The 27,240-nt window shown below is 40.1% G+C and overlaps 2 protein-coding genes across 13 annotated transcripts in view; one reads left to right on the forward strand and one right to left on the reverse strand.

Annotated features, from left to right (window-relative positions):
• Window positions 1-27,240, forward strand: part of GIGYF2 (GRB10 interacting GYF protein 2) — a 74,435-nt gene that overhangs the window by 28,120 nt on the left and 19,075 nt on the right. For 7 of the 11 annotated variants that reach the window (XM_077183785.1, XM_077183784.1, XM_077183786.1 and 4 more), the window contains 7 exons: window positions 544-655; window positions 1,205-1,245; window positions 20,664-20,843; window positions 25,607-25,824; window positions 25,913-26,072; window positions 26,150-26,350; window positions 26,838-27,028. In XM_077183785.1, coding sequence (XP_077039900.1) covers window positions 544-655; window positions 1,205-1,245; window positions 20,664-20,843; window positions 25,607-25,824; window positions 25,913-26,072; window positions 26,150-26,350; window positions 26,838-27,028 — 1,103 coding nt within the window. The remainder of the gene's footprint in view (window positions 1-543; window positions 656-1,204; window positions 1,246-20,663; window positions 20,844-25,606; window positions 25,825-25,912; window positions 26,073-26,149; window positions 26,351-26,837; window positions 27,029-27,240) is intronic. The other 4 variants (XM_077183789.1, XM_077183791.1, XM_077183788.1 and 1 more) reach the window with 3 other exon arrangements.
• Window positions 3,946-15,172, reverse strand: KCNJ13 (potassium inwardly rectifying channel subfamily J member 13). 2 transcript variants are annotated; one of them, XM_077183828.1, is made up of 3 exons: window positions 14,901-15,172; window positions 8,256-8,733; window positions 3,946-7,425 (listed from the first exon to the last, which is right to left on the reverse strand). In XM_077183828.1, exons 2-3 carry the CDS (start codon window positions 8,731-8,733, stop codon window positions 6,803-6,805), a joined length of 1,101 nt encoding a protein of 366 aa, XP_077039943.1. In that variant the 5' UTR covers window positions 14,901-15,172; the 3' UTR covers window positions 3,946-6,802. The 2 variants fall into 2 exon arrangements, with proteins under 2 accessions (XP_077039943.1, XP_054495604.2); XM_054639629.2 differs by having other exon boundaries at window positions 3,948-7,425; window positions 8,256-8,736; window positions 14,901-15,166.

The raw sequence follows: 27,240 nt of genomic DNA on the forward strand, positions 1-27,240 counted from the left end.
TAATATTCTCCTTCATTCTGACCTGCCTATAACCAACCATCGTGTGATCCTTCTTTTCTTCCCACTGATCCTGGGGGAGATTTTTGCTGGCAGTCACTAGAACTTAATAGCTTCCTTCTCCTTTATGACCCTTGACAGCAATAATTAGGAGTACATCCACAGTGCAGTGCCATTTTACTGGAGTTTGCTTTTAAAAGTAATCTGATTTTTATGTGTGAAGCACACGTGTGCAATGTGGATGTTGTGTGAACAATGCATACTTACTTGGTAATTTCTCTTGGGGGTAAGTATTTGTGTTTTTCTGCATCGTATTTATTTCAGAATTGTTTGCCTGTTCTGTCTGGTCTTGCACTTCTTAATAAGAATTTTTGGATAAGACTCTTTCTTCAGTCATTGTTCCTTTTTCCTTTTGTCCCAGATAATTTCACTGGGGCTTAAGACCGCAAGATTGGTTCTCAGAGACACCAGGAAAGGGAACCCTACCTGATTCTTTCAACTTCTATTATTATTTATTACAAACACTTGTGTTTTTTGTCTTTTCAGGCAGAGGCCGAGGAGAAAGCGGTTTCTACCAAAGAAGTTTTGATGAAGTGGAGGGTGGATTTGGGCGAGGAGGGGGCAGGGAAATGCACAGATCACAGAGTTGGGAGGAAAGGTAACAGAACTCTAGCACTTAAAGCTTTTTACACACATCTGTTCAGCTTCCATTTGTGCCTTTTGACTTCATAAAAACACTTTAGGAAAGGTAATTAGTTTTATCTGTGAGTGAAGTGTCTGAATTTCTAAGATGGAGTCAAACACAGTAATGTTTCTTGAGGCTCTGGAGAAAGTAAAAGAATATTTCTTGCAAAGATTTTTTTCTGCTGAGTTCCTGGGAAGAAGGAGCTAACTACTTTAAGAGAACATAAATTACAACAGTTGCAATTGAAGTGCTGGTGCTAAGGATTTGCTTCAGTTTTAGTCTTGACATTGTTCACAGTACTTAGGGGCACATTTGAAAACATACCCAGTTCCCAAGGGCCGTGTGTGTATTGGTGTTCCTGAAAATTTCAGTTGTCACTTGGACCTCTAAAGGTAATGTCCATCAAGCTCTGATTTTAAAAAAGTTCCCACCAAGTGAAGAAAACCAGCAAAACCTATACCTAAAATGAGTTTTTGGAGTAGTTCCAAAACCTTACTTGAAACTTCTATTCTGCCTTTCTAGGGGAGACAGACGCTTTGAAAAACCAGGGCGAAAAGATCCAGGTATGGTTTTGTTACTGTGTGGGCAGAAAATGGGAGGGAGGAGCAGGGTGTGTTTGGGGGAAGGGATTTGTACATGTATCAGCCTTTCTTACTGCTCCAAGTATATTGTTGATGCAAGATTCATGATACTGTGCCAGGTTGCTAAGTGTGTTCTCGAAGTGTTGTTTCTCTTACTTTGTGTTGTTCTCACTATTGGACATTTAAGTGTGGTAGATAAGAATCATGTGGAGTAAGTAGGTTGTGTTTATTTAATTAAGTTGTGATGTTTACAACTGGAAGGAAGTTCCTGTACCTCTGTGACAGAAGCCTTTGCTGATGGGCAGGCGTGCTGTGGTAATACGCCTTTTTCAGTGCAGCTTTAAACATTCCTGGTGAGGGCTATTTTGGTACCCAGGATTTCTTGACCATTTGACCTTTAATTTTTTTTGAATGCTTGATAGTGTGAGAGAGATCCCAGCATTGTCCTGAGGTTCCTGTGCTGATGGATTTACTGTTGATCAATTTAGTTAAGTCATCATCTGAACCTCCTGTTCAGTCTGGTTATGTGCTCTTCTGTCTCTTGTTCCTCCCCTGTTCTGTTTCTGAAATCCTTCACACTGGCTATGTTCTGGCAGAATGCTGGATTCTTAATTGTGGCCCAGTACATCTGAAGATCCAGCTGAACTTGACTTGGAATGGGTTTGTCATCTTGGAGATGAAACCTAGGTATTCTAAGGGTGGTGGGAACATCAGGGCAGCTCTGGCTACCTGATAACTGCAGTGACTTTTGCTGTGCAGGCTCATGTGCTGCTTGTTCTCTGGTGTGCCTCTTCTCTTTCTCCTATGCCTGTGTCTTCTCTGTTTAGGACCCAAGGAATCTTTGGCTTTGCTAAATGAGTCTTGGCTACATACCCTCCTTGGTAATATGCTGAGAAAGCATAAATTAGAACAGATATTTGCAGGTTGAATTTAAAGACAAACCCAAGGAGATCCAGTTGTAATTAGAAGTTGACAGGAATGTGTTTTAATGCCTGCATAGCTGTTGGTATTTTTGTAGTGAGAGGAGCATAAATTGCCATATTTATAATTTTCTGGATTACCATGGTGACACATGCCATAGGAGTTTGCTTTCAAAGCTCTTCCAGTCCTCCCTCCATATAGGAAAGAGTGCTTTTATTTTTCTGCTTGTTAAGTTGAATGTCAACACAAAATTAAGATGTGTATGTTTTCCTCATTGTCTCCTTTAAAAAGAGGATACTTTTAGAAAATAATTTGATATTGGTCAGAGATTGACCAGTTTTAAATGTTAGCAGTGAAACTCGGGACTTTCCATGTATCTGTATATTCACAAATTTTTTAGGAGAAAATGAAAATGGGGGAAAGTAAGTACTACTGAGATTTCAGGACTGCATTTTTTACAAAACAAAAATGGATGTCGAAGTAATATCTACCACAGTTGATTTATTTATTTAGCTTTTTGTTGTTGTGATTAGAAATATAGCAATTCCAGTTCCAGGATATAGAATGTACCACGCTTCTGATAAAGAAGGATGAAAGTATTGCATATTAGTATAGGAGCAGATTTCAGTATTTCTCAGTTGAAATTGAGGAGAATTTACAGTGTGCAAAATGTCCTTAGAGAAGTTGATGTCTGCCAGAGGTTAATCTGCAGCTACTGTAGAGCATTTTGTGTTTGTAGCAGCTGCTAGTGATGAGGGCTCTGTTGAATGTGTCTTCCAAGAACTGTTCCCTGGGGAAGATGGTGTCCCTTGTGCAATTTGTTGGAAGCTCATTGTGAGCAATGATGTGCTTATTCTCAAATTATGAAACTTTTAGAGTACCTAATTGCTCTTCTTTAGTCTCTTGTATTTCTCTGCCAGTCAGTATGAGAGGCAAAAGACCTTCAATCTGTCTGACGTTTTATTATAAAAATACTGTTTTAAAAACAGTATTGCTATGTTAGAGGTTAATGTTGCAGTAAGTGAGAAGACTATTTCTCTTCCCTTCACTTCCAAAGAGAGATAAGGTGGAGAGCACAGAAATATTGACAGAAAGTGTTGGTCTGTTCTGACTCAAGCCTTGGTTAATTATAAGTAGTTATTGTTATGTAATGGCTTTCCAATGACAAAATATTTTGAGTATGAGAGAGGGTACAGATGTGCCAAAAGAAGTCCCAGGTTAATAGCAAGCACTAGTATCCACACAAACTGTGGAAGCAGAAAGAAAAGGAATTGACATACAGGTTATAATTCAGGCTCACAGGCTTTAGCAGATGCCTGTACTGGTTTCTGATACCTTGGTTCAACTCCTTAGTTGAGATTTTATTCTGTAATTTTACCGTGTGTTTCAGTTTTTCCTGGCTGTTTCATAGAGCCTTGGATTCAGATTACATAATTTACTGGGTTGCCAACTTTTTCATGTTCTTTGTTCTGGAAGATCCCATTAGAGAATTATTAAGAAATCAAATATTTAATCACTTCTCGGATTTGTAATGGAGGACAATGCAAGATCCCTCAATAAAAAATTGAGATTAAAAAAGTAATAGAAATTTAACAAATACTTATTTCTCAAATATGATCAGTATGCTGTTCTTAAAATTAATGATTGCTTTTTCAGTGCTCACAGTTTGTGAGGTCACATTTGACTGATTCTCATTATAAACCATATCTGTTCCTGGTTTCAGCATGCAGATTGAAGGTGCACAAAGTATTTTTAAGTTTGTTGCAGATTGTCACAGTTCTGACAGACTTCACTTAGAACCCAGATTGTATTTGGAAGGCTGAGGCCATTAGCAAAGAAAATGAGCAAGTTGCTTTCTCGAGCATGTCTGTCTCTTCACAAAAGCTGCTTAATTTTCTGTGCAGCCTCCTGACTAATACCAGCTTAGTAGCTGAAGGGATTTGATTAGTTACCAGCACTTAGAAACTGGTGGTGAATAATTGTTCTGTAGTTTAAACAAATCTGCTAGTAAGTCAGTTGTGGAACCTGGTTGAGTTCTGCTCTATGTCTGGGTTTTGGTTAGGTTCAGAAGACTTGCATATAAAAGGTGTGTTCAAGTGGCTATAAAAAGGATGTTGAATTTCTTTGAATCATACTTTCCCTCTCTCTGCCATGTCTTGCTGGCAGGAGTTGCGTTCACAGAAGGTTCATCACTGGTTTGCTCTTGCTGTACTAAAGCATGGAGTGCTATCTTGGTGCATCAGAGCCCATCAGCAATTTTCCTAGGTTTCTACTCCAATTTGGGCCATGGCATATTTCCAGTACTTTCAGAGATCCATGATTCACCAGTTCTCTGGAACTGTAAAAGCAATATTCATGTATTTTCTGCCCTTGTTCTGAAGTAACTACACAGTTCTTTGTCTAATTTGCTTCTGCAGTATCCTTCAGTTTTGCATTCCAAAATGTAGTATTTGAAGATTGCATTTAGCATATACTAACAACGTGTGTTTTCTTTATACTTGCTCTTGTACTCCCTTTTAAACCAAATCTGTAAAAAGAATTATTTTAAAACTGGGACGACTTCAAAGTATTGAGTCATGTAGAAATAAAAAAAACAGCCCACCTTTGATTAGATGTGAATTGAAATTAAAAATAGCTTTGTATACCTCTGGCTCTAAATCATGAGATTATAGTCCCATGTGATATATGGGAGAAACCATGCCTCACCCAGAATGCTGTCAAACAATACTCAATACCTCACAGAGCATGCTGCCCTCTTTCAGCCTTTACACAGGAGTCTGTTTTACTGCTCTTGCACTGCTTTTTAATTTGTAGGCCTCTTATCAATGTCTTACATTGATAGAGAATGTGGAAAAAAATGCAAGAAATAATTAAAAATCATTGGTGTTGACACAAGGGTGGAAAAGGGTTCTTTAAATTGTGTATGAGTCAATAACTAAAAAAACAGTGATGAAGAGGGATGAAGGCAGTGTAACTTGATAGTGTGTTGCTCTCCACAATAATCACTAATGCTTGTCTGTAGAATGAAGTTTGGAAAAGATTTTGGGAGTGTCTGTGGTAAATCTGATCTCTCCGAGGTCTGCAATGGGGGAAGGCAGCACTTGAATTATTTTGGAATGAGAGCTCAGTTGGAACAAAAATGCGGCCCTTCTTCCTCATTCCCTAACTGTGTGTGGAATGCTTCTGTGGGGTGACTCCCCAGACCCTAAAAATGAATGTAGTTTTTTACTGACCCCGTTTGGGTTATGAGCACACTTCATGAAGTGAACAGTTTTGTGCCTTGAGAAGAATTCAGTTTAAGCTATCTGGTCGAGTAGTTTGAGGCCATTTTTCCTGCTGCTGACCACTTGGATGACGTTAAGAGGAAGTATATTTGGTAATGTCTTATGCTGTTGTCAATGAAAGTTGCTATTTATGCCATCTGGGTTTCTGGGAGAAGTCTTTTACCTTTGAGAGGTAACTGTATTTTAATTCTACTTGAGTTTTCAGGTATGAACACCTAATAGGCACTGCTTTTGTTGAGAGCTTGGAAATAGTTATCCATCATTGTGTTTTTCCTTTAGCATCTTAAATTATTTAGGAGCTTCAGAGTGGCATCTTAATTGCAGTAGGCTTATGAGGCACTTAAATACAGAAGTCTCATGTATAGCTTGTTTTAATTTTTTATTTCAAAATTGATTCAAGTGTCTCTAAATATTTTTTGTGCTGTGTGTACAGGCAAAGATTGATGTTAGAAAGCATAAAATATCAATGGATGCAGTTCTACTTCTCATATATATAGTGCGTCCTTCTGGGTCAGATATACTTGAGACAAGCAGCACAAAGGTGAAAACATGTGGAATGTATGGGCCTTTAAAAAAAACTTCTACATTCATTCATTAGAAATAGGGTTTTTTTCCCACTGCTAAATAATTTATTCAGTGTTTTCAAATAAGAAAAAATTTCCATTGCAGTATTTGTCATATACACTGAGATTTTTTGATAGTGTCTTCATAGACCTGTCTGAGAGTGAGATGCTCTCTTATTTGGCAGAATGAAGAACTTCACTTAGGATATATAATTCTGCTTAATAAGCACAGCCAGAGTGCTGTTCACTGCCATGAGAGATTGGCAGGACTTTCAGCCATCGAAAAATGATGTAAGTCTGTATTCCCAAAGAGTTAGAAGAGAGAATAGCAAAGCTAGGCTTTTGGATGAACAGAGTTACTTATACCAGAACTCATGTATTCACTGAATGACCCCACATTGTTTCCTGCCTTTGTTTTGTTGTCCATTTTGTCACAAGCTGGTTAATTATGACTTTGGTCAGCTTTAGGAGTTTTGAAGATCTCTCCTTTTGGGGTCATGGTGAATTCAGCAGAAAGCTCTTCTAATTTCCCAAGAATTAGTACTGTGATTCAGGCACCTGACTTCATGCTGGGTGGTTAATGCAGCCTCTCATCAGTGGGCACACGCATTCTCTTCACTCTGTATATCACGTTGTAATCAGAAGGATGGGACTACAAGAGAGAGATCACTAGAAGATGGCAGGGCAGGCAGGGAAGTAAGTTTTTAAACTGAACCCACAAGTTTAATGTAATAATAATTAAAAAAGCACAAAGTTCAAGGTTTGCTCTGTCTACTTTGTGAGGCCAGTCTCAGAGAGTTGGAAGCTGTCGCTATGCTGTCCATTGATGCGGATCTCCTTGTCAGTCCTTTTTGGACGCTCTGAGTCAGGTGCAGCTGGGTGCTCAGGAATAGTCTTGTCAAAATTCTCCATCTTGGTCTGGTATTCGCCTTTGGCGTTGCGGGCTAGCAGGCAGGCGAAGCGGTGGTACACCAGGATCTCTGACGGGAGGTAGGATGTTCTCCTCTGGCACGTTTCTCCTGTGCCCTCTTGCACAGCTGACAGGAAAACAACCAGCTCAAAGTGGGGAGGAGCTGCTCTCCAAAGGAGAGCAGCCAGTGGGCTGGATGCAGTGATGGTGTGGTAGTAGGTCAGAGGGAAAATGAAAAATGGATACTCATGTGCAGTGATGCTGTCCAGGTGAAAGTCAATGGTAGTTTGGTGCAGCTGGCCACTCTCCTGTTCTTGGTAAAGTATAGCAGAGACCTGGACATTGGTCAGGGGGCTGGAGCGAGTGTTGGCCACCTGGAACATGAGCTGAGGCTTCCCCTCGCTGTATGTGACCACGGCGGAGCGAGAGAAGCGGATGGAGAGTGCCCGGTTCTTTGGGCGTGCGATCTTGGCCACGAAAGCACCTGGGGCATGGGAAAGAACAAACTCAGTGTGAGCACAGGGCCTGGGCTGGCTCCCTGCGGGTTCCAAGGGAGCAGAAACAGACTGAGGCGGGAAAGACCATTTTTGCAAACTGTTAGGTTGGCATCATATTAACCTGCCTTTGTTCAAAGAAGTATAGCTTTCCTAAAATACTTATTTTTCTAAGTTATGGTCACTTATTAATATTTGGAAGTTAACTGTAGCTGTAAGGAGGCTGTTAGCTTGCCCCAATTTACTGTAATTGGAACTGATCTTGATATGTTACACTGTAGAAGCTCTTTCTAATACACAGTAAACTAGCCTATGTATTTTCAAAGTATTTTGAGTTACTTTAAACATGAAGAATATTTTAAATAACTTAAAATACCTCAGAATAGCTGTGACATTGTAAGAACTTAGGTACCAAGGAATACATAAACACTGAGTTAAAGATCAATGAAGATAGCTCAGCTAGATGGAAGTACACATTAAAAATCAAAACAAATTGACTTTAAATATTGTAATTATATGGTAATAGCTGAGAGAATGGTATAAGAAATAAATGATTGAGAGTGATATATTGTGATCCACCACAAGTATTTTCCAATTAATATTGAAATTTTTAAGTCCAGATATTGATAACACCTTATTTGTCTTTTGTTGATTAAAGACATTTAAGTTCTAGTACGACATAGCTGGAGTCTTGTCATCCTTGTAGTGGCTGCCCTAATTGTTCTTTCATATATCAAAATGAACAGTATTTATTTCTAGCACTATTCTTAAATCTAGTTGTTACACCTGTTGGGTGTAAAGATGCAGCAGGAAGGATTACCTGTGAGGAAGGCTTCTAGCATGAGCCCCAGGACCATCTGGATTGCCAGCAGTGCAATGGCACTGGGACAGTCCCCACTTGGGAACATGGTGCCGTAGCCAATCGTGAGTTGTGTCTCCAGCGAGAAGGAGAAGGCAGCTGTAAAACTGGTGACGTACTTGACACATATAGTGTGGTTGTCAGGTGGAGCATCGTGGTCCAGCTCCAGGTCCCCATTCATCTCAGCCAGCAGATACCAGAGCACTGCAAAGACCAGCCAGTGAAGGACAAAGGAAGCGGAGAAGACGAGCATCATCCATCTCCAGCGCATGTCCATGAGTATCCCCCACACGTCTCGGAGGTACGACACACCTCTGCCTTGGGCCCCGGCCATGTGGAACGTGCTGTGCCCATCCTTGGTCACCAGCCTCAGGGACCTCTGAGTCAGGAGGGGAGCGCTGGACTTGGTGTTATTGCTCTCTAGCGTGTCTGTCGTCATCTTCTGGAAAGGAGAAGAAAGGAAAAAAAAGTGATACAATGCCACATATTTGTATTTTGCCTAATGGTCACAGCTTCTGACACATCAGCAGGGGTAGAAATACTGCAGCCAACAAAGGAGGGCTTATACATTGCAATCCAGAGAAGATTAAGTCAGGAGCCTGGAGAGGAATTTACCACTGTTTGTGGTAATACTTTGCTAGAAAAGATTAGGTTTAAAAATCTGACTACTACTCAAATTCTCCCTGCTTAGCTGTTGAAATAAAAATTTCATACTTTACCTTCCTAAATTTACATAGGGGTCACATGCTTTAATGCTTTAGGGGTGAGTGGGATGGGATTAGGCATACTGTGTGTGAAAAGAAACTGAATTTTGCTGATTATATCAGATTTTGTAACTTGTTTTGAGCAGAGTATAATAATTTACCAGTACTATTATGAATACTATTAACAGTAGTATAGTGCTAAGGAAAGAATATTTGTTATCTCTGTAACATATTTATGCATTTTTGGGCAATGTTGTACTATAGTGTCTACACTGTTGTACTATAGTGTCTTACTAGCCCTTTCTGACTCTTCTAGCTCAAGAATTGTCTCCTGTCTGCACCCACCATGTCCAGTTAAACAGAATTAGGGTATTCAGGGCAGAGCTACTTCTGGGAGTCTGAGGCTGTTTATGTAAGGATCAGGTAAAAAGAGGCCAGGAGAGCAATTCAGAAAATACACTGTGACATATTTTCCAGTCTAGTCTGCCTGAGCAGTTCAATTTTTACTAGTGACCAAGTAAAATAGGACAGCAAGCATATGGGAATTAAAGTAGAATTGCAGATATGGGAAGTAAAATGGATATCTGTCGGTATTTGGCATATTAGGTCCTTTGTTTGCTTTTAAACTTCAGAGCTTGTGGAATTTGCTGGAGCTGGTGAATGTCTTTTGAAAAGACAGTGGTCACTCAAATCCAAACATTTTATATATGTATGTTTAAAGTTCACCTGGGGCAGATTAAAATTAAGTACAGGTTTGTGTAAAATAGAGACTTGATGAGATGTTTAAAGAAGGTTGTGAGGAAGCTTGCTAGAACAACAGAGAATTTAAAAATACCTGTAAATTCTGCAAATGATAATTATATATGGTGTATTTAGTCCGTTTTGGCTTTCTATTGATTTTGACTTCTTTTTGAATGATGGCTGCTTCAGTCTATTACATCTTTTCATAGAAAAATTGAATTTTTCCCTTTCAACAGTGCCATCTTAATTTTCTCTTGAAATGCATTAGAAGTAAGGATCCTGAAATTCAGAATGAATTTATGGTAGGTGAAAATTTGTCTTGTGATCTTTGATCCCATTAACCAGCAGTTTACATGCCTGTTTGCTTAACCTTCAACCAAATTTTAGTAACTACAGAAGATTCTCTTTTGCTTTTATTTGTGTTTAATGCCTACTGAGGTACAAGGATTGACATCACAGTGACTATTTAGCTAATTTTTTTTTCTTTTCTCAAAACCATCCAGCTATTACTTCTATCCATGCTGTAGTCAGAGGGAGATAAAGTAGATGATGGCCTGAGTGGAATTTGGTGGTTTTCCCCTTATTTTAATTTTCCAGTTCACATCTCCCAGGAGGAATATTTTGAAATCATTCCCTGTGTCAGAGAGTGCAGTGGACTTAGCGAGGTTTTCCTGGCACATGGTACCAGGCTACTTTTCTTGGGGGATTTTGGTTGTAGTCCATCCACCTTCACTGAGTTGACTCTTCAATCTGCTGCATAGCTCCCTGAATGGCAGTTCTCACTCTTGCTGTACAGTAACCTGGATGTAATTATATGTATTTCAGTCATCCAATGATTAGTGACTTGTCTGTAGAGCACAGTTCTTGTGCTAAGATTTAGATGAGCCCTTGTGGAGACCTTGAAGGCCCTGGAAAATGGGCATCTCTGGATGGAAAGGATTATGAGGACCATGCTCAAAATGAGCTCTGAACAGTGCCTTGGTTTTATCAGAGTAAGCAGGACTCACAAGAAACACTTCCTTGTTTTAATGGAGAGCACTTACAGAGCAAATGCCTCTGAGTGAATCATGCATTCAAAACGAACCAGCAAACCAACAAAAAACCCAAAACAACAAAGCACAACAAAAAGCCAAAGCTTCTGGTTTTGTGTAAATTCTTGTGGTACTTTGAGGGCAGGATCTGCTTTGTAGACTCTAAGCAATATGGGTTTACAGAACAAATAGATGTTGTGGAAATGATTCTGATGCTGACTAATTGGTGACAGAAGCCTTTCTGTGGTGTTATGTACATTAAGAAAAAAGGGAAAACATTCTTAAGATGGTACATTATTTTTGGCTGTGCTTCAGATTTTCTCATGAGTGCTAAGGCTGTGTGTTTGAACACTACAGACTTGGAGCAAATGCTGTCACCATTATAGGATCTCAGATTTGTTGATTAAGGAGCTTCTTGGGGTGGTGATTAATCACTTAATGTTGTCTTAAACTCTGAAAAAAGTCAGGTTCTTTGGGATTTATTCAATGGAGGAGGGTTGATTCCTGACAGATTTTGAAGAAATCTGAGAAAGAGAACCTACATTAGCCCCCAACAGCGCATTTCAGAACAGTCCTGTGACTCTGCTCCTTGAGACTCCCAAGCAGGTGAATTTGCCTTCTGAGTTTAACCAGGTTATGCACTGGTACAGTGATCTGATTTTTCTAGTCTAGGACTGTTAAAAATGTTAGTTTTCTGTTTCAGTGGCAGGGGTAGCATTGGAAATGTGTGAGTTCCAAAACCCCTTTTTTCAAGTGCTGTTGTTGATGGATTAAGAGCCACAAGTCTTGGAGTGAGAAAAACAGATAAGAAATTGCAAATAGATGCTGAGAGCAGTGCAGTTGGGTGTGAGTATGAGGCAAAAGAGTAACTGCCCCCTGGAAAATAGCTTACCCAGGTTGGAGGATCAGTCCTCTCTATTCTCAAAAGCAGGGGCAGCTTAGGAGCAGATGTGACTTTGAATTTAGAAAGTGTTAATGTCTTCTGTCTACTCCTTTCCTTGCCCATAGTAAAAAAATAAATACCTTCTTTCCTTGTTAGTGATAAATTAATGAAGTTACAAAGTACAATTCAGAGCACCTGATTCAATCCCCTGCCTGGCATGGTCCTTGATTGACCCCATATTAATCCCCATTTCAGTGTATGTTTTAGGAAAGACATTCAAATCTTCAACTTGAGAAGAAAAATTCAGTGTTTTTTGGAGCATGCTTGTCTCTGCTATAACAAACATGCAATGTTTCTTAACCAGGTTTGTCCAGTGATCTCTCAACACCCTTTATGTTGTGTTATTTGGTGGGTTTTGCTTTTTCTGATTCCTGACTTATGCAACTGTTGATGAAGCTTTGGTGTTTTTTGTACCTCCATTTCTCAGCTGATAGCCCCTGACTAGAAAGACAGGAACTGTCAGAAATCACTTTTCTAAACCTCTTTTGGCATGGTGACCAGTCCCTTATCACACATTTGCTGTGTGTAATCCTTCCTGTTTACCTTCCCTTGAAAGCTAAATTATCACCAACACCACTGTGTCAGTTTGTTCTTAGCTTTTTTTGGTTTTCAGTCTTTTTATCATCTTCTCCCTCATCCTGGCTTCTTTCTTTTAAACACTTCTCTAAGACAAATCAAGGTAGGGTGAGTACTAATTTTTAAAAAAATCACAGATTCCTTCTAGCAGTGGGACAGGTTCTAAACTGACCTGGCTGGCTAATGATTTATGTGTGATAAAACCTTGCATTACAGCTTTGGGATGTTGCTTGCATTTCTGAAATTCATGATCCAGCATGTGGCTCTCCCATGCTTTGCTTTTTAGATTGAGCTCATCTTCCTTGTGTTGTAACAGCCTTTACTGCATTCTGTTGACTTTCTGTTCCATGCCACCATGGAACAGAAAGTCAACAGAATGCAGTAAAGGATTGCACCATTTGACTTTCTGTTCCATGCCACCACGTTGATTTTCTCTCCTTTCCTCTTGCTTAGCTTTTTCTTAGGACTTTGGTAGGGTTGCAGGGAAACTTATTGGCAGCACTATCTTAATGAAATTTGCCTTCTCAGTTGAAGGCATTCAAAGTGACACTTCCAGCCTGTTCTCAGCTTGATATACAAATATATCTGCAACCTTTTGAGGAGCCTGAGTGAGGAGTTGTGTTCAGAGGAGACTTCTGCAGTGTTGCCCTACTTGCCCAGCTTCTAGTCTTAACAAAGTCTGTTCTAATTGACCTTGGAAGGGAGTTGAAACAGTTCATGCTGTGCTGCTTCGTTCTGACAGGAAAGTGGTCTTGAGGACTTGCTATTTTCTGGGAATGACTGCAAAAACTGCTTTATAACTGCAGCATCATTCCAAGCAAGATTTACTAGAATCTGTGTGGTGGCATGCCCCTGTGGGGATGTGTACATTCATTCTTTTCTTGGCCTGGCTTTGCATGATCATGTACAAGCTTCAGATTTAAACCTTGTCTGCTCTGAGCTGGGATTGTGCAGGTCTGTTGCTGCCTCTGCGCTTTGCAACAAGAACAGACTAAGATTAGGATTTGTAAAGGCATTTTTCATGCTATTAAAATGGCTATTCTGTGTGGTTTTATTTTTAGATTATTGTGTATTTTTTTAGACTGAATGGCCATCCTTGGAGATGCTCTGGCGTTATTATTAGGAAATGGAGTTTTTTTTCAGTATGGATGAAATTACTGAGTCGTATAACTTACATTAGGGGACAGTCTTAGAAATGTAGGAGGTAATTCAGCTTGAGAAGCTGCATTGGTTGAAAGCTCATGCTTCTGTTGTGAGTAGAACAGTTAACATTTCAAACATATTTGTCCTTTTGGTTTTGTAGCTAATGCCTCATTGAGATGAATGGAAGTAGTTTGTGACAAAACTGTTACTTCTGAGCAGTGTGCAGAATTAAGATAAGCTTTCAGGACTTGTTACATTTATAAGTAGGTCTTGTTAAAATGGAAACTTGAATTTGTTGACCCCAAGTTACTTTTTTTCGAAGCAAGTGCCATAAAGGATAGGATGTGAGAGCTCATACTTTGGACTTTCTGTGACAGTTTATTACTCAATGCACTTTAAAGAAAGAGGTGATAAAATGGGAGAGTATGTCTCCTTTTATATGCAGGAAAAAAAGCTGCTTCTATACTTGATTTCTGGGAAGCTAAATAGTGCTCCATTTTATATATAATGTATTTTCACATAAGTACTCTGAGGATCCATATGAACACTAATTCTTGATTTTGAAGTAGCCACTTGAGTGGACCAACTAATCTGGCCACTTTTGGAGAAGCAGAAAAGCAACATTTAAGCAAAGTCTTAGTAAAGGTTGTAAAATATTCCTGTATATATTCAATTCTTATAAAGAAACTTAAATGCAGATTTAAATATTAGTAACAGAGGAGTAATTTGATAGTTACCAGGGAGGGTTTTATTTGATGTAAGGCTGCAGAAGTTTGCTGCCACCCTTTTTTTGTGGAACTTGCTGTTTTTGAAGAGCACTCCTGCCCTGTGAGATGCAGGCTTTCCCTTGGCTTGCCTGGAATGGCTGAGTTGTGCAGGACAGAGGAGTTCACTCCATGTCCCTGTGTGGAGTCCTGGGCAGCGGTGCCAGCTCACTCTGTGTCCATAAGCACAGGGATGAATGCATTGATTGAAAGATTGAAAACTCTTGATATGTGAGATGTAATTGGAGATGGTAAAAGCAAATTTGAAGATGTGAAGCTTGTCTCTTTTAATTTGTGATGGAACTGAGTGCTGAGTTATGAGTGCAGCAAGGTGAGGATGTCTTTTTCAAAATTCTTGGCCAATTTCATGACACCCACCTGCTGGAGCTGGAGCTTGCAAATGCTCCCTGTCTGCAGAGCCTTTCCAGCACTTATCTCAAAAACTTTCTGAAAAAATACAGCTTAAAGACTTTGGATTTGCTCTGTGTGCTCTTAGGGCTCTGGTCACCTGAGACAGCATTTTCTTCTTTTTGAGGGGGAAAAATCAGCAACCATTTTGTTTAAGGTGACAGTTTAGCAAGTTTTAGAAATGAAACTCTCTGCTCTGAAAAGAACTTGGATTTTTTTGATTAAAGAGTGACAGAACAATTTAAATTATACAATAAGAAAAAAAAATAAAAAACAGGATGGTTTTGTGTACTTACCAATCTTTAGAGGGTCTTTGTGCAGGAGGAGGGGATAACCTGGGCTCCAGGAGAGGGACTGCTCTGGTCTGGTGTACTGGTCCCAGCACTAGTAAGAAACTTCCCACAAGGGGTTGGTAAAGATTAAAAAAAACCCCCAAAACCTTTAAAAATGGGTTTGTATGTCTCATTCCTGTGTTTATATGCTGGGGGGATTGGTTTCCATCTGAAGCTGATTTGATTGGTCATTTTGCCTGCAGGGGGGCTGGTTGGCTCTGATCATGTGGAAAAGAATGCTGGTTTGTTAGGAGCATTTCTTTACCCAACACAAACTCTTAGCAGCTAAGGAGAAATCCTCAAACACTTACTTGGAGAAGGGTGCCTTCCTCCTCACCTCCTTAATCAAGATAATTTTTTAGGTTTGTATAACCTAAAATATTGCATGAAAGTAGAAAAGGCCAAAATTCCCTTGGAAAAGTTCCTGTATTGCTGCTGAAAGCCCACACTGTTCACTGATACATTTTCTCTAACCAGTGTGAGCTACTGTTCATTTGAGTGAGGAGAGAATAGACACTCTTGTGTCCCCCTGCTGCTCCACTTGCTCCTTTGCTGTTAGCTCCCAAGCTCTGGAATGTGAGTGCAAAGGTGGATGCAGCTCATGGTGCAGCCTGTGCTCTCAGGCCGCTGTTGCTGAATTGCAGCCTAATGCTGCTCAGAAGATGTAGACCTGGCCATTTCCATCTCCACATTGCTTCTTTGTGAAAGCATGGAATTAATCACAGGATTTTGCTAAAGCCTAGGAATGAAACAAGGCAGATTAGGTGGCTTGCTGATTCCATGTGGCAGATGAAACCACTTTTGTTTAAGCTGTTTGCTCTTTCACTCATGAAATGAGAGGGTTTGTTGAGGGTATGTCTGAGTGAGCAGCTGTGCAGAGTGGGCAGTGTGCTTTCCTGCTGGACCAGCTCTGAGGACAGCTCTGGAACACACTACTGGTTCACTTTTTTTTTTTTATCCCTTGGTGAGCTGCTGATGTGAGGGCTTTGACTGAACGTCAGATGTAAGAGGATCTGAGAAACAAAGGCCGTGGTTGTTTGCAGTAAAACTACTGAAGGCCTGCTGGGAAAATCATTAATGTAGACTTTCCTGCTTAGGAAACAAAATCCTCCCTATTTTTCCTTCTTTAACCTTCCCCCAACCCTAAATTGCAAAACATTAATTTTTTGCTTCATTAGAATGGAACATTTTAATACATGTTCAGGCACAGCACTGAAAGTTGATAGGCATAGTGTGACTTTGAAAACCAGGGCAAATAATGTAGTGCCAGGGGACTCCCACCAGTGTGACAAGGCTGTAGGATGGTGTGGCTTGCCCTTCACCCTTCCCTCCACTGCAGACAGCCTCACTTAGTCACAAGCAGGATTTTGGGTTCAAACAGTATTTTCTTAGAAGCCATCTTTTGAACTGTAGAAGGCATTTACTCTGTGGTCACTGGTGTGGTTTTCTAATCTAATTCAACTGAATGAGTTGGAAATCTTTATAGAGTTGTATAGCAGGTGAAATTAGGTGCAGAGTGTGTTTCAGGTGTGTTATAGTATTAAACTCTCGTTAATTCCTTTGAATCTATTGGCTCACTCACACTGGTGACAGTAGATAATGGACAATTTAGTGAAAAAATATGGGGTTATATTTGATAGTATGTTTTTGAGACCTGCTGTTGAGATTGAGAATTTATGCAGAGAGGTTGAAAATTTCAAGCTAGAAATGAGATTCAGAACTTCTGATCTGTCACTAGGAGGCGCTTGATGGTTTTTGTATTCCTTTGGTGTTTCTAGCATGTCCTGTAGTGTTCCAATGAGAAGGTAGTCTTTCTCTAGAAGCATCATCTTAAGGACATTTATTTTATTCTTCTGTGAAATAAATGAAGCAATTACGCATTTAGGGAAAGTTATTTCAGTTTCTTTAAAACATTGCAAAGGTTTTTATTTTTATCTTCCTTTTGCGGAATTACATAGCAGGCAGCAGAGAGAAGAGAGCAAGTCCAAGTTCTTAATAGACTCTCCTGGTTCTTGCCCCTGTGTAGAGGAAACAGCAGTGCTGCCAGTCATTGCTTTCCTGTTTATTCTTTGCAGACAGTGAGGATGGTGTAGGAAACATGGGCTGCCAGCCTGGAGAGCAGGAGTTATTTGCCATTCTGGCAGTAAGTGCTCTCCATAACCACGTTGCCATGGGGCCACATCCCCGAATCCAGTCTTGTTCTGCACAGTCAGTATCCCTTCAAATCAGTGTTGCACAGCTGCAGGCTTTTCTGGCTGGATACCACTCACTCTGTCTGAAGTTTTCTGTAAACACCATTGCTGGCTTTGTGACAGGCCTGAACAGAGGTGCCCTTTTACTGCTCCTTCTCTTCAGGAAGTCTAGTCAATTAGTCCAAGGCAAAACCATAGATTGCATTTTAGTTTCTTTCATCCTTAAAACATTGCCAAGTCCTGACTCTGTGATCTAAGTCATTTCAGCTGAAATGATTGTTCTCAAATCTAGAAACAGTTTGCAAAGAATATGCTGGCACTTTGTAAGTCATGAATTTAGATGTAATCTGTAGGAATATTCCTGTATTCAGTTTGTCAGAGTCTTTCTGTCACTTGGGTAGCTTGATTTTTCTGGTCCTTAACCTGTGACTGGTTTGTGTTTGTAAAGAACCAGTTTCTTGGCTGGTCTGTCTAATCTTCAGGATCATCTCATGCCAGACCTGTTAGGACACATACCTTGTTCTTTGATGCTTGCTGTGATGTTCTAGAAAACTGGAGTAAACCAGAAAACTGAAGTATGTCATGAGGCACTGCATTTTTTCTCTTAATTCCACTGAATGTGGCATCCGAACAGGCTTTGGTGTGACACTGGAGTGCTGCTGTGTTCAGAGAGGTTTTGGAACCACAGGTGATCCTATGCTCAGATAAATACAATGCTGACCCCTTATATTTGATTTTTTTTTTGATTTCTACATTTGTAATGCCACAGAATTTAAAATCAGAAGAGGGGCAGGATCCCAGTTGAGTCTGATCTTGGCAAACATTTGATGTTTTGTAACCTCTACAGAGATAGAGATGTGTTTCAAACCCCATTTTCTGCAAGTTCAGCATAGAAAACCTGACTTTAAAAAGTTCCATTCTTGGGAACAAAATCTGCTGTCCTAAGGACTAACAGAACCTGAGTTGCCTTGATTTGCTTATAGCATGAGTAGATGTGCAGTGGGGCTAAAACCAGGATATACAGTGGCAAAGTAGACTGCACAATATTCTTTGTGACCTTTTCTCCTAAATGTTTTTGGAAGGGTGGAACAGGACCTGTGAGCTGAGAGCTTGTCTGTGTTAAAGAGCAGTCTCCAGAATCAACTGAACTTACAATGGAAGGGAAGAACATCCCTATTTTTCCCCCTTAATTGGTAGAGTCTAAAATCTCTAAAATTAATGTTACTGAATAAGTGTCAAGTAATAGCTGTGAGTTTTTTGAAAATAATAGATAAATCTGTAAAAATATTACTTCTTATGTCCCAAGATAGTGATTCAAATAACTTTTTTTCTTTTGGTAACTGTTTTAGTAAGAAAACAAACTAATGTCTTATGCTGCAAAATGAAAAAAATTTGGATCTCTCTTTGTCTTTGTAGCATTTTAAAAATAAATTCAAAAAGAATGAGGCACTTTCCTTGTTGTCTGGGACTTAGGCTCCCCATGTCTGTTGGGTTGCAGCTCTCTCCTGTGCACCTCTCTCTGTGTTTTACTTCCAGCTTTGCCTTTTGCTTTTCTACTCTGGGAAGCCCATCCAAGGAGCAATGGTGAGAGGCTTCCCTGCACTTTTTGTTACTGTAGTTTGCATGACATTTTTGAGATAACAAAAATCAAAAATAAGAAACCATAAAATTCCCAGACTTAGATTTTTCTGTTTGGCTTGTTCCTTTCCTGTCTTTTCCATGAAGCATGGGAATACAGAATGTGGTGGCCCCTCATCTGCAAAGATTTATCTACTCCAGATAAAAAGTTGCCAGCATCACATGTACCAAATGAAGGCAGTTGAGTGCCTCTAGCAATTTTGTTGTATTTGGAGTATTACCAGAGACTCCCCAAAATACACTGTCTGCAGATTTTGTTTCTCAAAGCCCAGCAAATCCAGAAGTGCTCTTGAGCCAGATGTGCCCTTCAGTGAAGTAAAGGTGTAACTGGGTCATACTTGGCTTCACAGCTGACATTGCCTGTTGGTACTGGTGCTGGACTTTAAATCAGCCAGTGTGCTTTAGCTCTTCATATAGGAACAGAACAACAGGAACAACATAAGGGGAAGGTATTCCAGAAAAATTAGACCTGGAGAAAGAGAGAGGTTTTTTCCCTCCAATGTTTTGAGCTGGTGGAGAAGGGATGCCAGTTTTTCTCCAAGGTGCATGCAAAGTAGAGAGCCGGTGTGTGCTTCCTGTCTCCAGGGTGCAGTATCTTTAGCAAGAAGAATTTTCATGTTCTAAACAGAGGTCTGGTATGCCATAGAATTTCAGATCTTCATTGTTTCCTCATCTTTTTCATTGACTGAAAAAATTGCCTGATGCTAAGAAAACATTCTCCCATGCTTCCTAAACAAAACACTTAAAAATGTCTCTTTCCACCCCAGGAGTCTTAGTACATGATCATACTTTCTTGTGTTTTTCCTGTCTAAGAAAGCAGCATACCAAACAGACTTCACCAAAGAGCATCTTACATTTTTGGGTTTTAGGAAGATTCAGTATACTTTTCTCTAGTACTTGAAAGCTTCTTTTTATAGATAACACCACAATTTCAGGTTAACACTGGGTAATAGTACCAGTGAAGAAATGACATCACTCTGGTTCCTGTGACAATTCTGGTGCTACACAGCTGAAGAAAACTTATTTCAGTGATGGGCTGTCTTGTCAGGGCAGGTCAGCAGTGAAGCAGCATCTGTGTTAAACCTTGGCGTACTGGTGTATGACTTGGAAATCTTGGTGTATAATGTGGAGTCTTCTCATAAAAATATTTATATCATTCTTTTCTGACATGGTTTCTCTTCATAAGTATTTGAGGATTTTATGTTTTGTTTTAAATACAACATAATGTACATTGGGAACTAAAAGACTATCCTGTCTCCTAAACTTCTAGTAGACTTATCCTTCAGCCCAGGCATAATTGCTTCTAGCCCTTCATGTGCTGACCTTGGCTCTCCAGAAGATGGATTCACAGCATCATGTTTACATTGCTAAGTTTTTTCTTGTTTACTCCTCAATGCTACTTTAAATTTTCAGTGTTTTCTAATAGTTAGACTGCTGTATGTTGGATAAAATAAATAGAACTCACCTTCTTTTTATTACAGAAGTAGGAAATGTGTTTGGTTTATATAAAACGTTTCTGCTGTACTCCCATTTAGCTTGAGACACATCATGATAAAGCAGTTTATTCTTTTTCTCTGCACACTTTTGCCTTCTTTCTGTTACATTTCCTTACATCTCTTAAACTGCCTTTTCCTCCTTTGCCTTTCCTATCCATGTTCTAATTACTTATATGCTTTACTTCCTTCTGGATTTTTTTTTTTGGTCTTTCCATCCCAAGGTACATAGGCACCTGGATTTCATAAATCTGTCATGTTTCCTTCTTGAATTTCTATTTCTAGGTTCCTATAACCACTTCAAGTGCATTTTTTACCTCCAAGAGAGCAAGATTTCAACCCTTTTGTATTTCTGTGTTTCTAAAGACAGGACACATGTTCACTGGCCTGTGTTTTCTTTGCAGTGAGACCAAACTTTGAGGAAGGTGGGACAGTCCCCGCAGGGAGGAAACACGAATTTATCCGCTCTGAGAGCGAGAACTGGCGCATCTTCAGGGAGGAGCAGAACGGGGAAGATGAGGATGGAGGCTGGCGACTGGCTGGGTCACGGAGGGATGGGGAGAGGTGGCGTCCTCACAGTCCAGGTGAGAGCAGAGCTGGGCAAACATGCAGCTGTGGTTACTGAGAGGGCAAAGGCCATGAGGAGAGGGAGGTGCCACGTTCAGGAAAAAATAGGTTCATGTAGTCTTGGTCATTGAATACTGTTCTGGCATGTGTGAGGCTCTTGGTCATGAAATGTTTAGCATAAAATGGTGTGCCTTTTGTTTTCCTTTTAGCACCTTCAGTATCCTTACATATTTAAGGGAACATTACTTCCCAGGTGTGCACTTGTCTGTATTGTGCTCCAGGTGTGTATGTACCTGGTAAAATTAGAGGGTTTTAATAGTACTGTTTCTTTGTGGCTGTGACAATAAGGGGACAGAAATCACCCACATTAGACAACATACCTAATGCTGCAGAGTGACACTGGCACTAAATCACTCTGGTCATTGACCACTTTCTAGTTTTCCAGATATGTTTGCAATGCCAAGAAGCATCCTTGGAAAATTTCAAAATATGTTGCTCTACACATTTTGTAGTTACTTACAGGATATCTTGTCTCAATAAATTTCAAGAACCTGTTTGGTTTCACTCTCCCCTTCCCAGGCCTGACAGGGCAAGTCTGCTCACTTGCTTTCCAGCATTGTATTGCTGGAATTGAAGGAGAAATAAAAAGCAGAGCTCGGTATTTCAGTAGTAGGACTGAAACATATTACAGTTCTTTTTTTTCTTTCTTTTTGGAAAAGATTCAGTCATACCTGGTGTGGGATCCTGGGTGTGGCTATCTTTTGGCTGCAGAAGGCTTCTGGAGTACCAGGAGAGGAGTAGGCTTTTCTACTGTTACATCTTTATAGAATAGTACAATTGTTAAGTTTGGAAAAGACCTTAAAGATGTTTGAGCCCAACCATTGACCCAGCGCTGCCAGGGCCACCACTAAACCATGTCCTTAAGTGCCACATCTTACATGGCTTTTAAATCCCTCCAAGGATAGGGCCTCCACCACTTCCCTGGGCATCTGTGCTGATGCTTGACAACCCTTTCAGTGAAGAAATTGCTCTTAATGCCCAATCTAAACCTTCTTTCTGGTAGTTCTAGGGGATGATAAGTTCCCCCCGCTTGAGCGTCCTTTGCTCCATGCTGGAAAGCAAAGAAAGCACCGGACAATTTTGGAGCTGAGATGGACAATTTCTTCTGTTCAATAAAAAAAAGTCCCAGTTCCTCTTGCAGTGGCTCTGTTGCCCTTTGCAACATCCCAGACTTTCAGTACAGTTATTGTTGGGAGCAGCCATCACCTCTGTTCTGAGCCTTCTTCATAGCTGTGTGTAACTCTGCTCTCAAACAGCTGCTCTCTTGTACTAAAATTTAGCAACGAGCCCAAGGCTTGATTTATCATCAGATGTTTTCTATTTAGGGCAAGGCTAAGAGGCAAATTTTGAAGAATATAATTTTCTTTTCCCCAGTGTTTGGTCACAGTTGTTGAGCAGACACTGCTGCTTTGTTATCTAGTTGAGGCAACACCAGGCCAGCTACCTCATGATGCAGCATGATAATCAGGAGTGGAGTGTTCTACAAGTACCAGCCTGCATGCTTTAGCTTCAAAGGAAGCATAGACCTCAAAGTTCAGAAGTTCATTCAGGTCTTGAACTTTTTTGGTTGTTCTGAGGAAGGTTTTGAAAATTTGTTTCAATTCTGTCATGTAAATTTTGCTTATTTGAATTTTCAGTGTAGTAGAAGCTAACTGAACTTCCTTTATACAGAGTTAGTTTTAGCAGCTATCATTAAAAGCCTGTTTGAAGGCTTATGTGAATCTGCAGAAAAGTTGCTAATTTTGAGATAGCCTGAACTGACAGCTGTATTGCCCTAGTTCCGGCTTTTATCAGAGCTGCGTTTGATTTCTCCTCTTAGTAGTAGCCACAGAACTATCAAAATGGTTTAAATCACATTTTTGCTTTTAAAATGAGCTTAAATCAAATTGGCATGGTTTAAACTACTTCTTTGTACTTATTCTGGTGTTAGGTAATAGTACAGTCATATGTCCTGCTAAAAAAAGAGAAGTGTCTTCATTGGACTGTTTTCATTTGTTTAGTTGGTCCTTCCTGTGGCTTGTCTCTGTGTACTCCCTGCTAGGATCTTTACACTGCCTTTAGTAACTGCTAGAAGAGTGTGATCACAGATTTAGATTCACTGGCTGCTTCACAGTCCTTTTTTTTTTCCTTTAAACTTTTAACCATGTTTTAAAATTATAAATGTCTAAAAGCCCCCTCTCTGTTGTTACAATTCTTGCATCCTTACAATGATTGCCTTTTAAATTTACAAGGCCAAGTCTCTTTTGTCAGAAACATATACATATACCTGTTGTGGTCTCAAAACTAGTGACTGATCTATAGATGTTTATGGTTTTGGTCCAAATCAGCCTTAAGGAATAGGAATAAGTTTTTCTTAACAAGAATTTCTGATATAATTTTGTGTCTTTGCGTAAATAGCTCTTCAAATTGGTCTTTTTCCTGAGAAGCATTTGAGAGAGGCCTTAAGCTGTACTTTCATATAAAGATTTTTTTAGTTGCTGCTTTGTCTGAAAGGCTTTTCAAATTCATCTCGATTCACTCCACTTTCAGAATCAGGTGCTGTAATTCAACTAGAATTGAATTTTTTTGCATTGTTCCTTGCATTTCTTAAATATCATGAAGCAACTAAGGTACATTAGAGAATCTTGCTCCAAAATTGAGCTAAGTAAGAGCTAGGTCTATATATAATATATACTCAAAAAAGTGTGCTGTTCCTTTAAGTGTTCTGTTTAGCATTTAGTATTCTTTAGTATATATTGAAAATTTCACTGCTGAGTTAGAGAATATAACTTTGAAGAGGGAACTAGCTATTAATAAGGCTAATGTGTTCTTGGATTTCCTGAAGCAGCCTGTAGTCCTATCTTTTAACTACAATTTCACCATAAGTTGCAAGGCATAAATTAAGCTTGAAATTGTCTCTTCACTTGAAATATTGAACATGTAACTACTGCCTCATGATAGTATGGGGCTGAACTTAAAGCTATGTTTGTGTCCTAACTGCTGGCTAAAAAACTTCAGGTAAGAATTCAGGTTTATCTCTCCTCTTGGCTTGTTTTAAAAGATTGGCAGCCTGATATTTCAGACCTGAATTATGACCTATATTTAACTGAGCTTTTACAAACACATTTTGTTACTAAGAAACAAGGGCATGAGTCTGCTACACCTATGTCTTTTTGCCTCTCTACATAGCTCTGAAAATGTGGGGGCTGTAAAAGGTGGTGTGACTAAATCTCTGCAAGCAGACTAAATGGTTCTTCATTTGAACTTTGAAGATAGTTGGGCTTTAACAAAGTGCTTAGAATTTACCTTCAAAACCACATTTCTGGGTCTCACTATGAAGAGCTGCACTCCTGGTTTTGGCATGTGAGCTGTGGAAAAAGAGAGGCTCCTCTCCCCTGCTGGGAGCCCTGACATGGACATGGCTGCTTGTAATGAGGAGCTGTCTGTCCAGGGACTCCATCAGAAATGCTGTCTGGTTGTCAACAACCTCTCACACTTCAGTCTCTTTCTTTAATACCATCAAAAAGATTGCCTCAGAAGATTGATTTGATGGTTTAATACTACTTGCTTTGCAAGGCATAACTAGAAGCATAGGTTAAGTTATCTGGTGGAATTATTTGCAAATAAGCACATAGGGAATAGTGAAGGCCTTGTTAAAGGATAACATTCGTGTTTCCTTGGTAAAATTTAAGATTGAAGTTGAGAATTTTTCTGGAAGGAGTTTGTTTTACATTTCTTGGATTTTTGAGACAAAAGTGGATTTTTGCATGGCTAGTATTAATAGTTAGGGTATTAAGGTCAGTGTGGAAACATTCATCAGTCATGAAACAGACCACGTTTCTCCCCTTTACTGTGGTTTGGGTTTTTTGGTAGACAGTTGATACTGTGAGGCTGCACTGATTCTGGTACACAGATTGTTGGAGTAAAAAAAAAAGAATTTACTTATTTTTGTATCCATTTAAGAGCAGCCACCATGAAAAGCTCTAAGGTGCCTTCATCTTTCTTTGCACCTTTGTGATAGAGATGGCTTGTATTTCATGGAAAGCTGTGTACAGTCCTTTCGCTCCCAATTTGTTTTCCTTAGCAGCCAGCTCTTTACAGCTTAAATAACATTATTACACTCAGGGGATTTTGAAGCTTGGCTGAATGATGGTGTCTTCTGAATATGAAGTTTTTACATGAATTGGGAATGTTCTCCCATTTCTTATGTTTCCAAGTTTTCATACTCCATGGTTAAAAAGACCATTCAAGAAACTGACCAGTCCTTTCAAAGGTATTTGAACAGTTATCACTCCATTTTTCATGTATATGTACAAAAGCATATCTGAGGGCAAGAGGCAAAAAATGGGCGTTTTGTTCAGGATGCAACTTCTGCAGAGCCCCTGAAGAAAAACATGAAATCTTATGCAAGTAAAGGTGCCACAAAAGACTTATATCAATGATGGCTGGTAAATTCAGTTGGCACTAATGTTGCTTATCTTATTTTGGTGCTTTTTCTAGATTTTGTAGCCAAGCTTTTTTAGCCTTATGTGGTTTTTAATGCTTATTCCACAGTTTATAATGTGAGGATATACAGCAGACAATATTTGAAAGTCTTCTGCTTATTTGCCTTGTCCGTGAAGTTGCCTGTTCATAGATGGGCTGTACCTGTAGCAGCTTTCTCAATTGCTGTCAGTGTCCTTCCCCCGTTGTGTGAGCAGTGCCCCAGGACTGTGTGGTAAAGCTCCTTTCCCTGCCTTAGACGGCCCTCATTCCGCAGGCTGGCGGGAGCACATGGAGCGACGGCGGAGGTTCGAGTTTGATTTCCGGGACCGAGACGACGAGCGGAGCTATCGCCGCGTGCGCTGCGGCAGCGGCAGCATGGACGACGACAGGGACAGTCTCCCTGAGTGGTGCTTGGAGGATGCAGAGGAGGAAATGGGCACCTTTGACTCCTCTGGAGCGTTTCTGTCTTTAAAGGTGAAAAGCTGCTTTGGGCCCTTGGGTGACTCGGTGCAAATGTCCTGTGATGTCAGGTGGGTTATGGATGATTGCGTTGACTTTGCAGAAAGTGCAGAAGGAGCCAATACCAGAGGAGCAGGAGATGGACTTCAGGCCTGTGGAGGAAGGGGAGGAAAGGTCTGATTCTGAAGGGAGCCACAATGAAGAAGCCAAAGATCATGAAAAGACCAAGAAGGAGGGGGAGAAAACCGAGAGAATAGTGGCAGGTAGGGGGGACTTCTCCTGCAACTGTCAGTGTAGAATTTCTGTAAACTCGGTTACTTAGACCTGTGCCTTGTTACAGAAGCAGTGGAAGAAGCAGCTCAGGCATCATCTCCAGCTGCCAGGTCAGACACCCCACCGAAATCCCAGCCTCCAGACCCGCTGCAGACAAACCTTTTTGAAAGGAAGGAAGAGTCTGTGCCAGAAAGAACAGAAAAAACAGAAGATAAAGAGAATCGAGTGGAGAATACACTGTCAGCCAAAATGTCCAACAGAGGGGAAGGTAATAAACCTGACAGATAAATTTAGTAAGTTTCCATTACTCACTGTGAATAATCCTTGCCCCTTAAAAGAGGCAAGGACTGGTGATGGAAAGCCAGATTCACCAACTGGTCTATAAATACAGGATTTGTTGGATATGCCATTTCAGATGCTTGCAGTGCACTGGTACTTTACACTGAAAAGCAGTCCAGAGAAACATCAGCCAGTTGTGGATGTGCCTCACTGTGGTACAGCAGAATAGTCTGGACAAATGCATGTGGCCAGGAAATGGGATATGCTCAAACATGCTGAGTTCTGCCCTGATAGAACTAAACTGTTCCTTGAAGTTAGGCTGGGTACCTGTACTCTAGCAATACATTCAGGAAGATCTGGAAATACTTTTGCTTTGGTGCTAAATTTGAGCTGTTGAATATTCTTTGCATTAAGTTCTTAAAAGTGATTGTCATTTATGTTAAAGATAATGGACTAACTTAAACATTTTTCTTTAGATTTGGCTTCTCTTGCTCAACCTTTGCCACAGATTTCTGCAGACACAGCTGCTTCTGCTCATCTTTCTCCTCCTGTTTCCAATTCAAATCCTGCTCTGCGGCCAGTTCAAACACCTGTCACAGCTGCTCCAGGCATGGGCAACATTCCCACTGATCCAGATGATGAAGAGGGCCTCAAACACCTAGAGCAGGTAAAATTTCTCTAATTCCTTTGTTGTTGACAGTCATGAGACTGGAGGAATGTGGAATGCAGCAAATATTTGAAGCCCATAAAATCAGAAATGCAGCTAAAACTTTACACTCCACAATGTATACTGAAAGCTGCTTCTCTCTTTTTTTTTGTGCAGATAATTCAGACTGTTGTATTTTTCTATGCTATACCCCATTTAAAGAGCTAGAGACC

Source organism: Agelaius phoeniceus, chromosome 10 (genome assembly GCF_051311805.1).
Source record: "Agelaius phoeniceus isolate bAgePho1 chromosome 10, bAgePho1.hap1, whole genome shotgun sequence".
NCBI classification, from domain to species: Eukaryota; Metazoa; Chordata; class Aves; order Passeriformes; family Icteridae; genus Agelaius; species Agelaius phoeniceus.

Bases quoted from the DNA above. Each gene is read 5' to 3' on its own strand.
- KCNJ13 (XM_077183828.1), bottom strand. From the start codon at position 8,733: ATGACGACAGACACGCTAGAGAGCAATAACACCAAGTCCAGCGCTCCC. The intron at 7,426-8,255 runs GTAATCCTTCCT...CCCATGCCCCAG, and splicing joins GCTAGAAGCCTTCCTCACAG to GTGCTTTCGTGGCCAAGATC.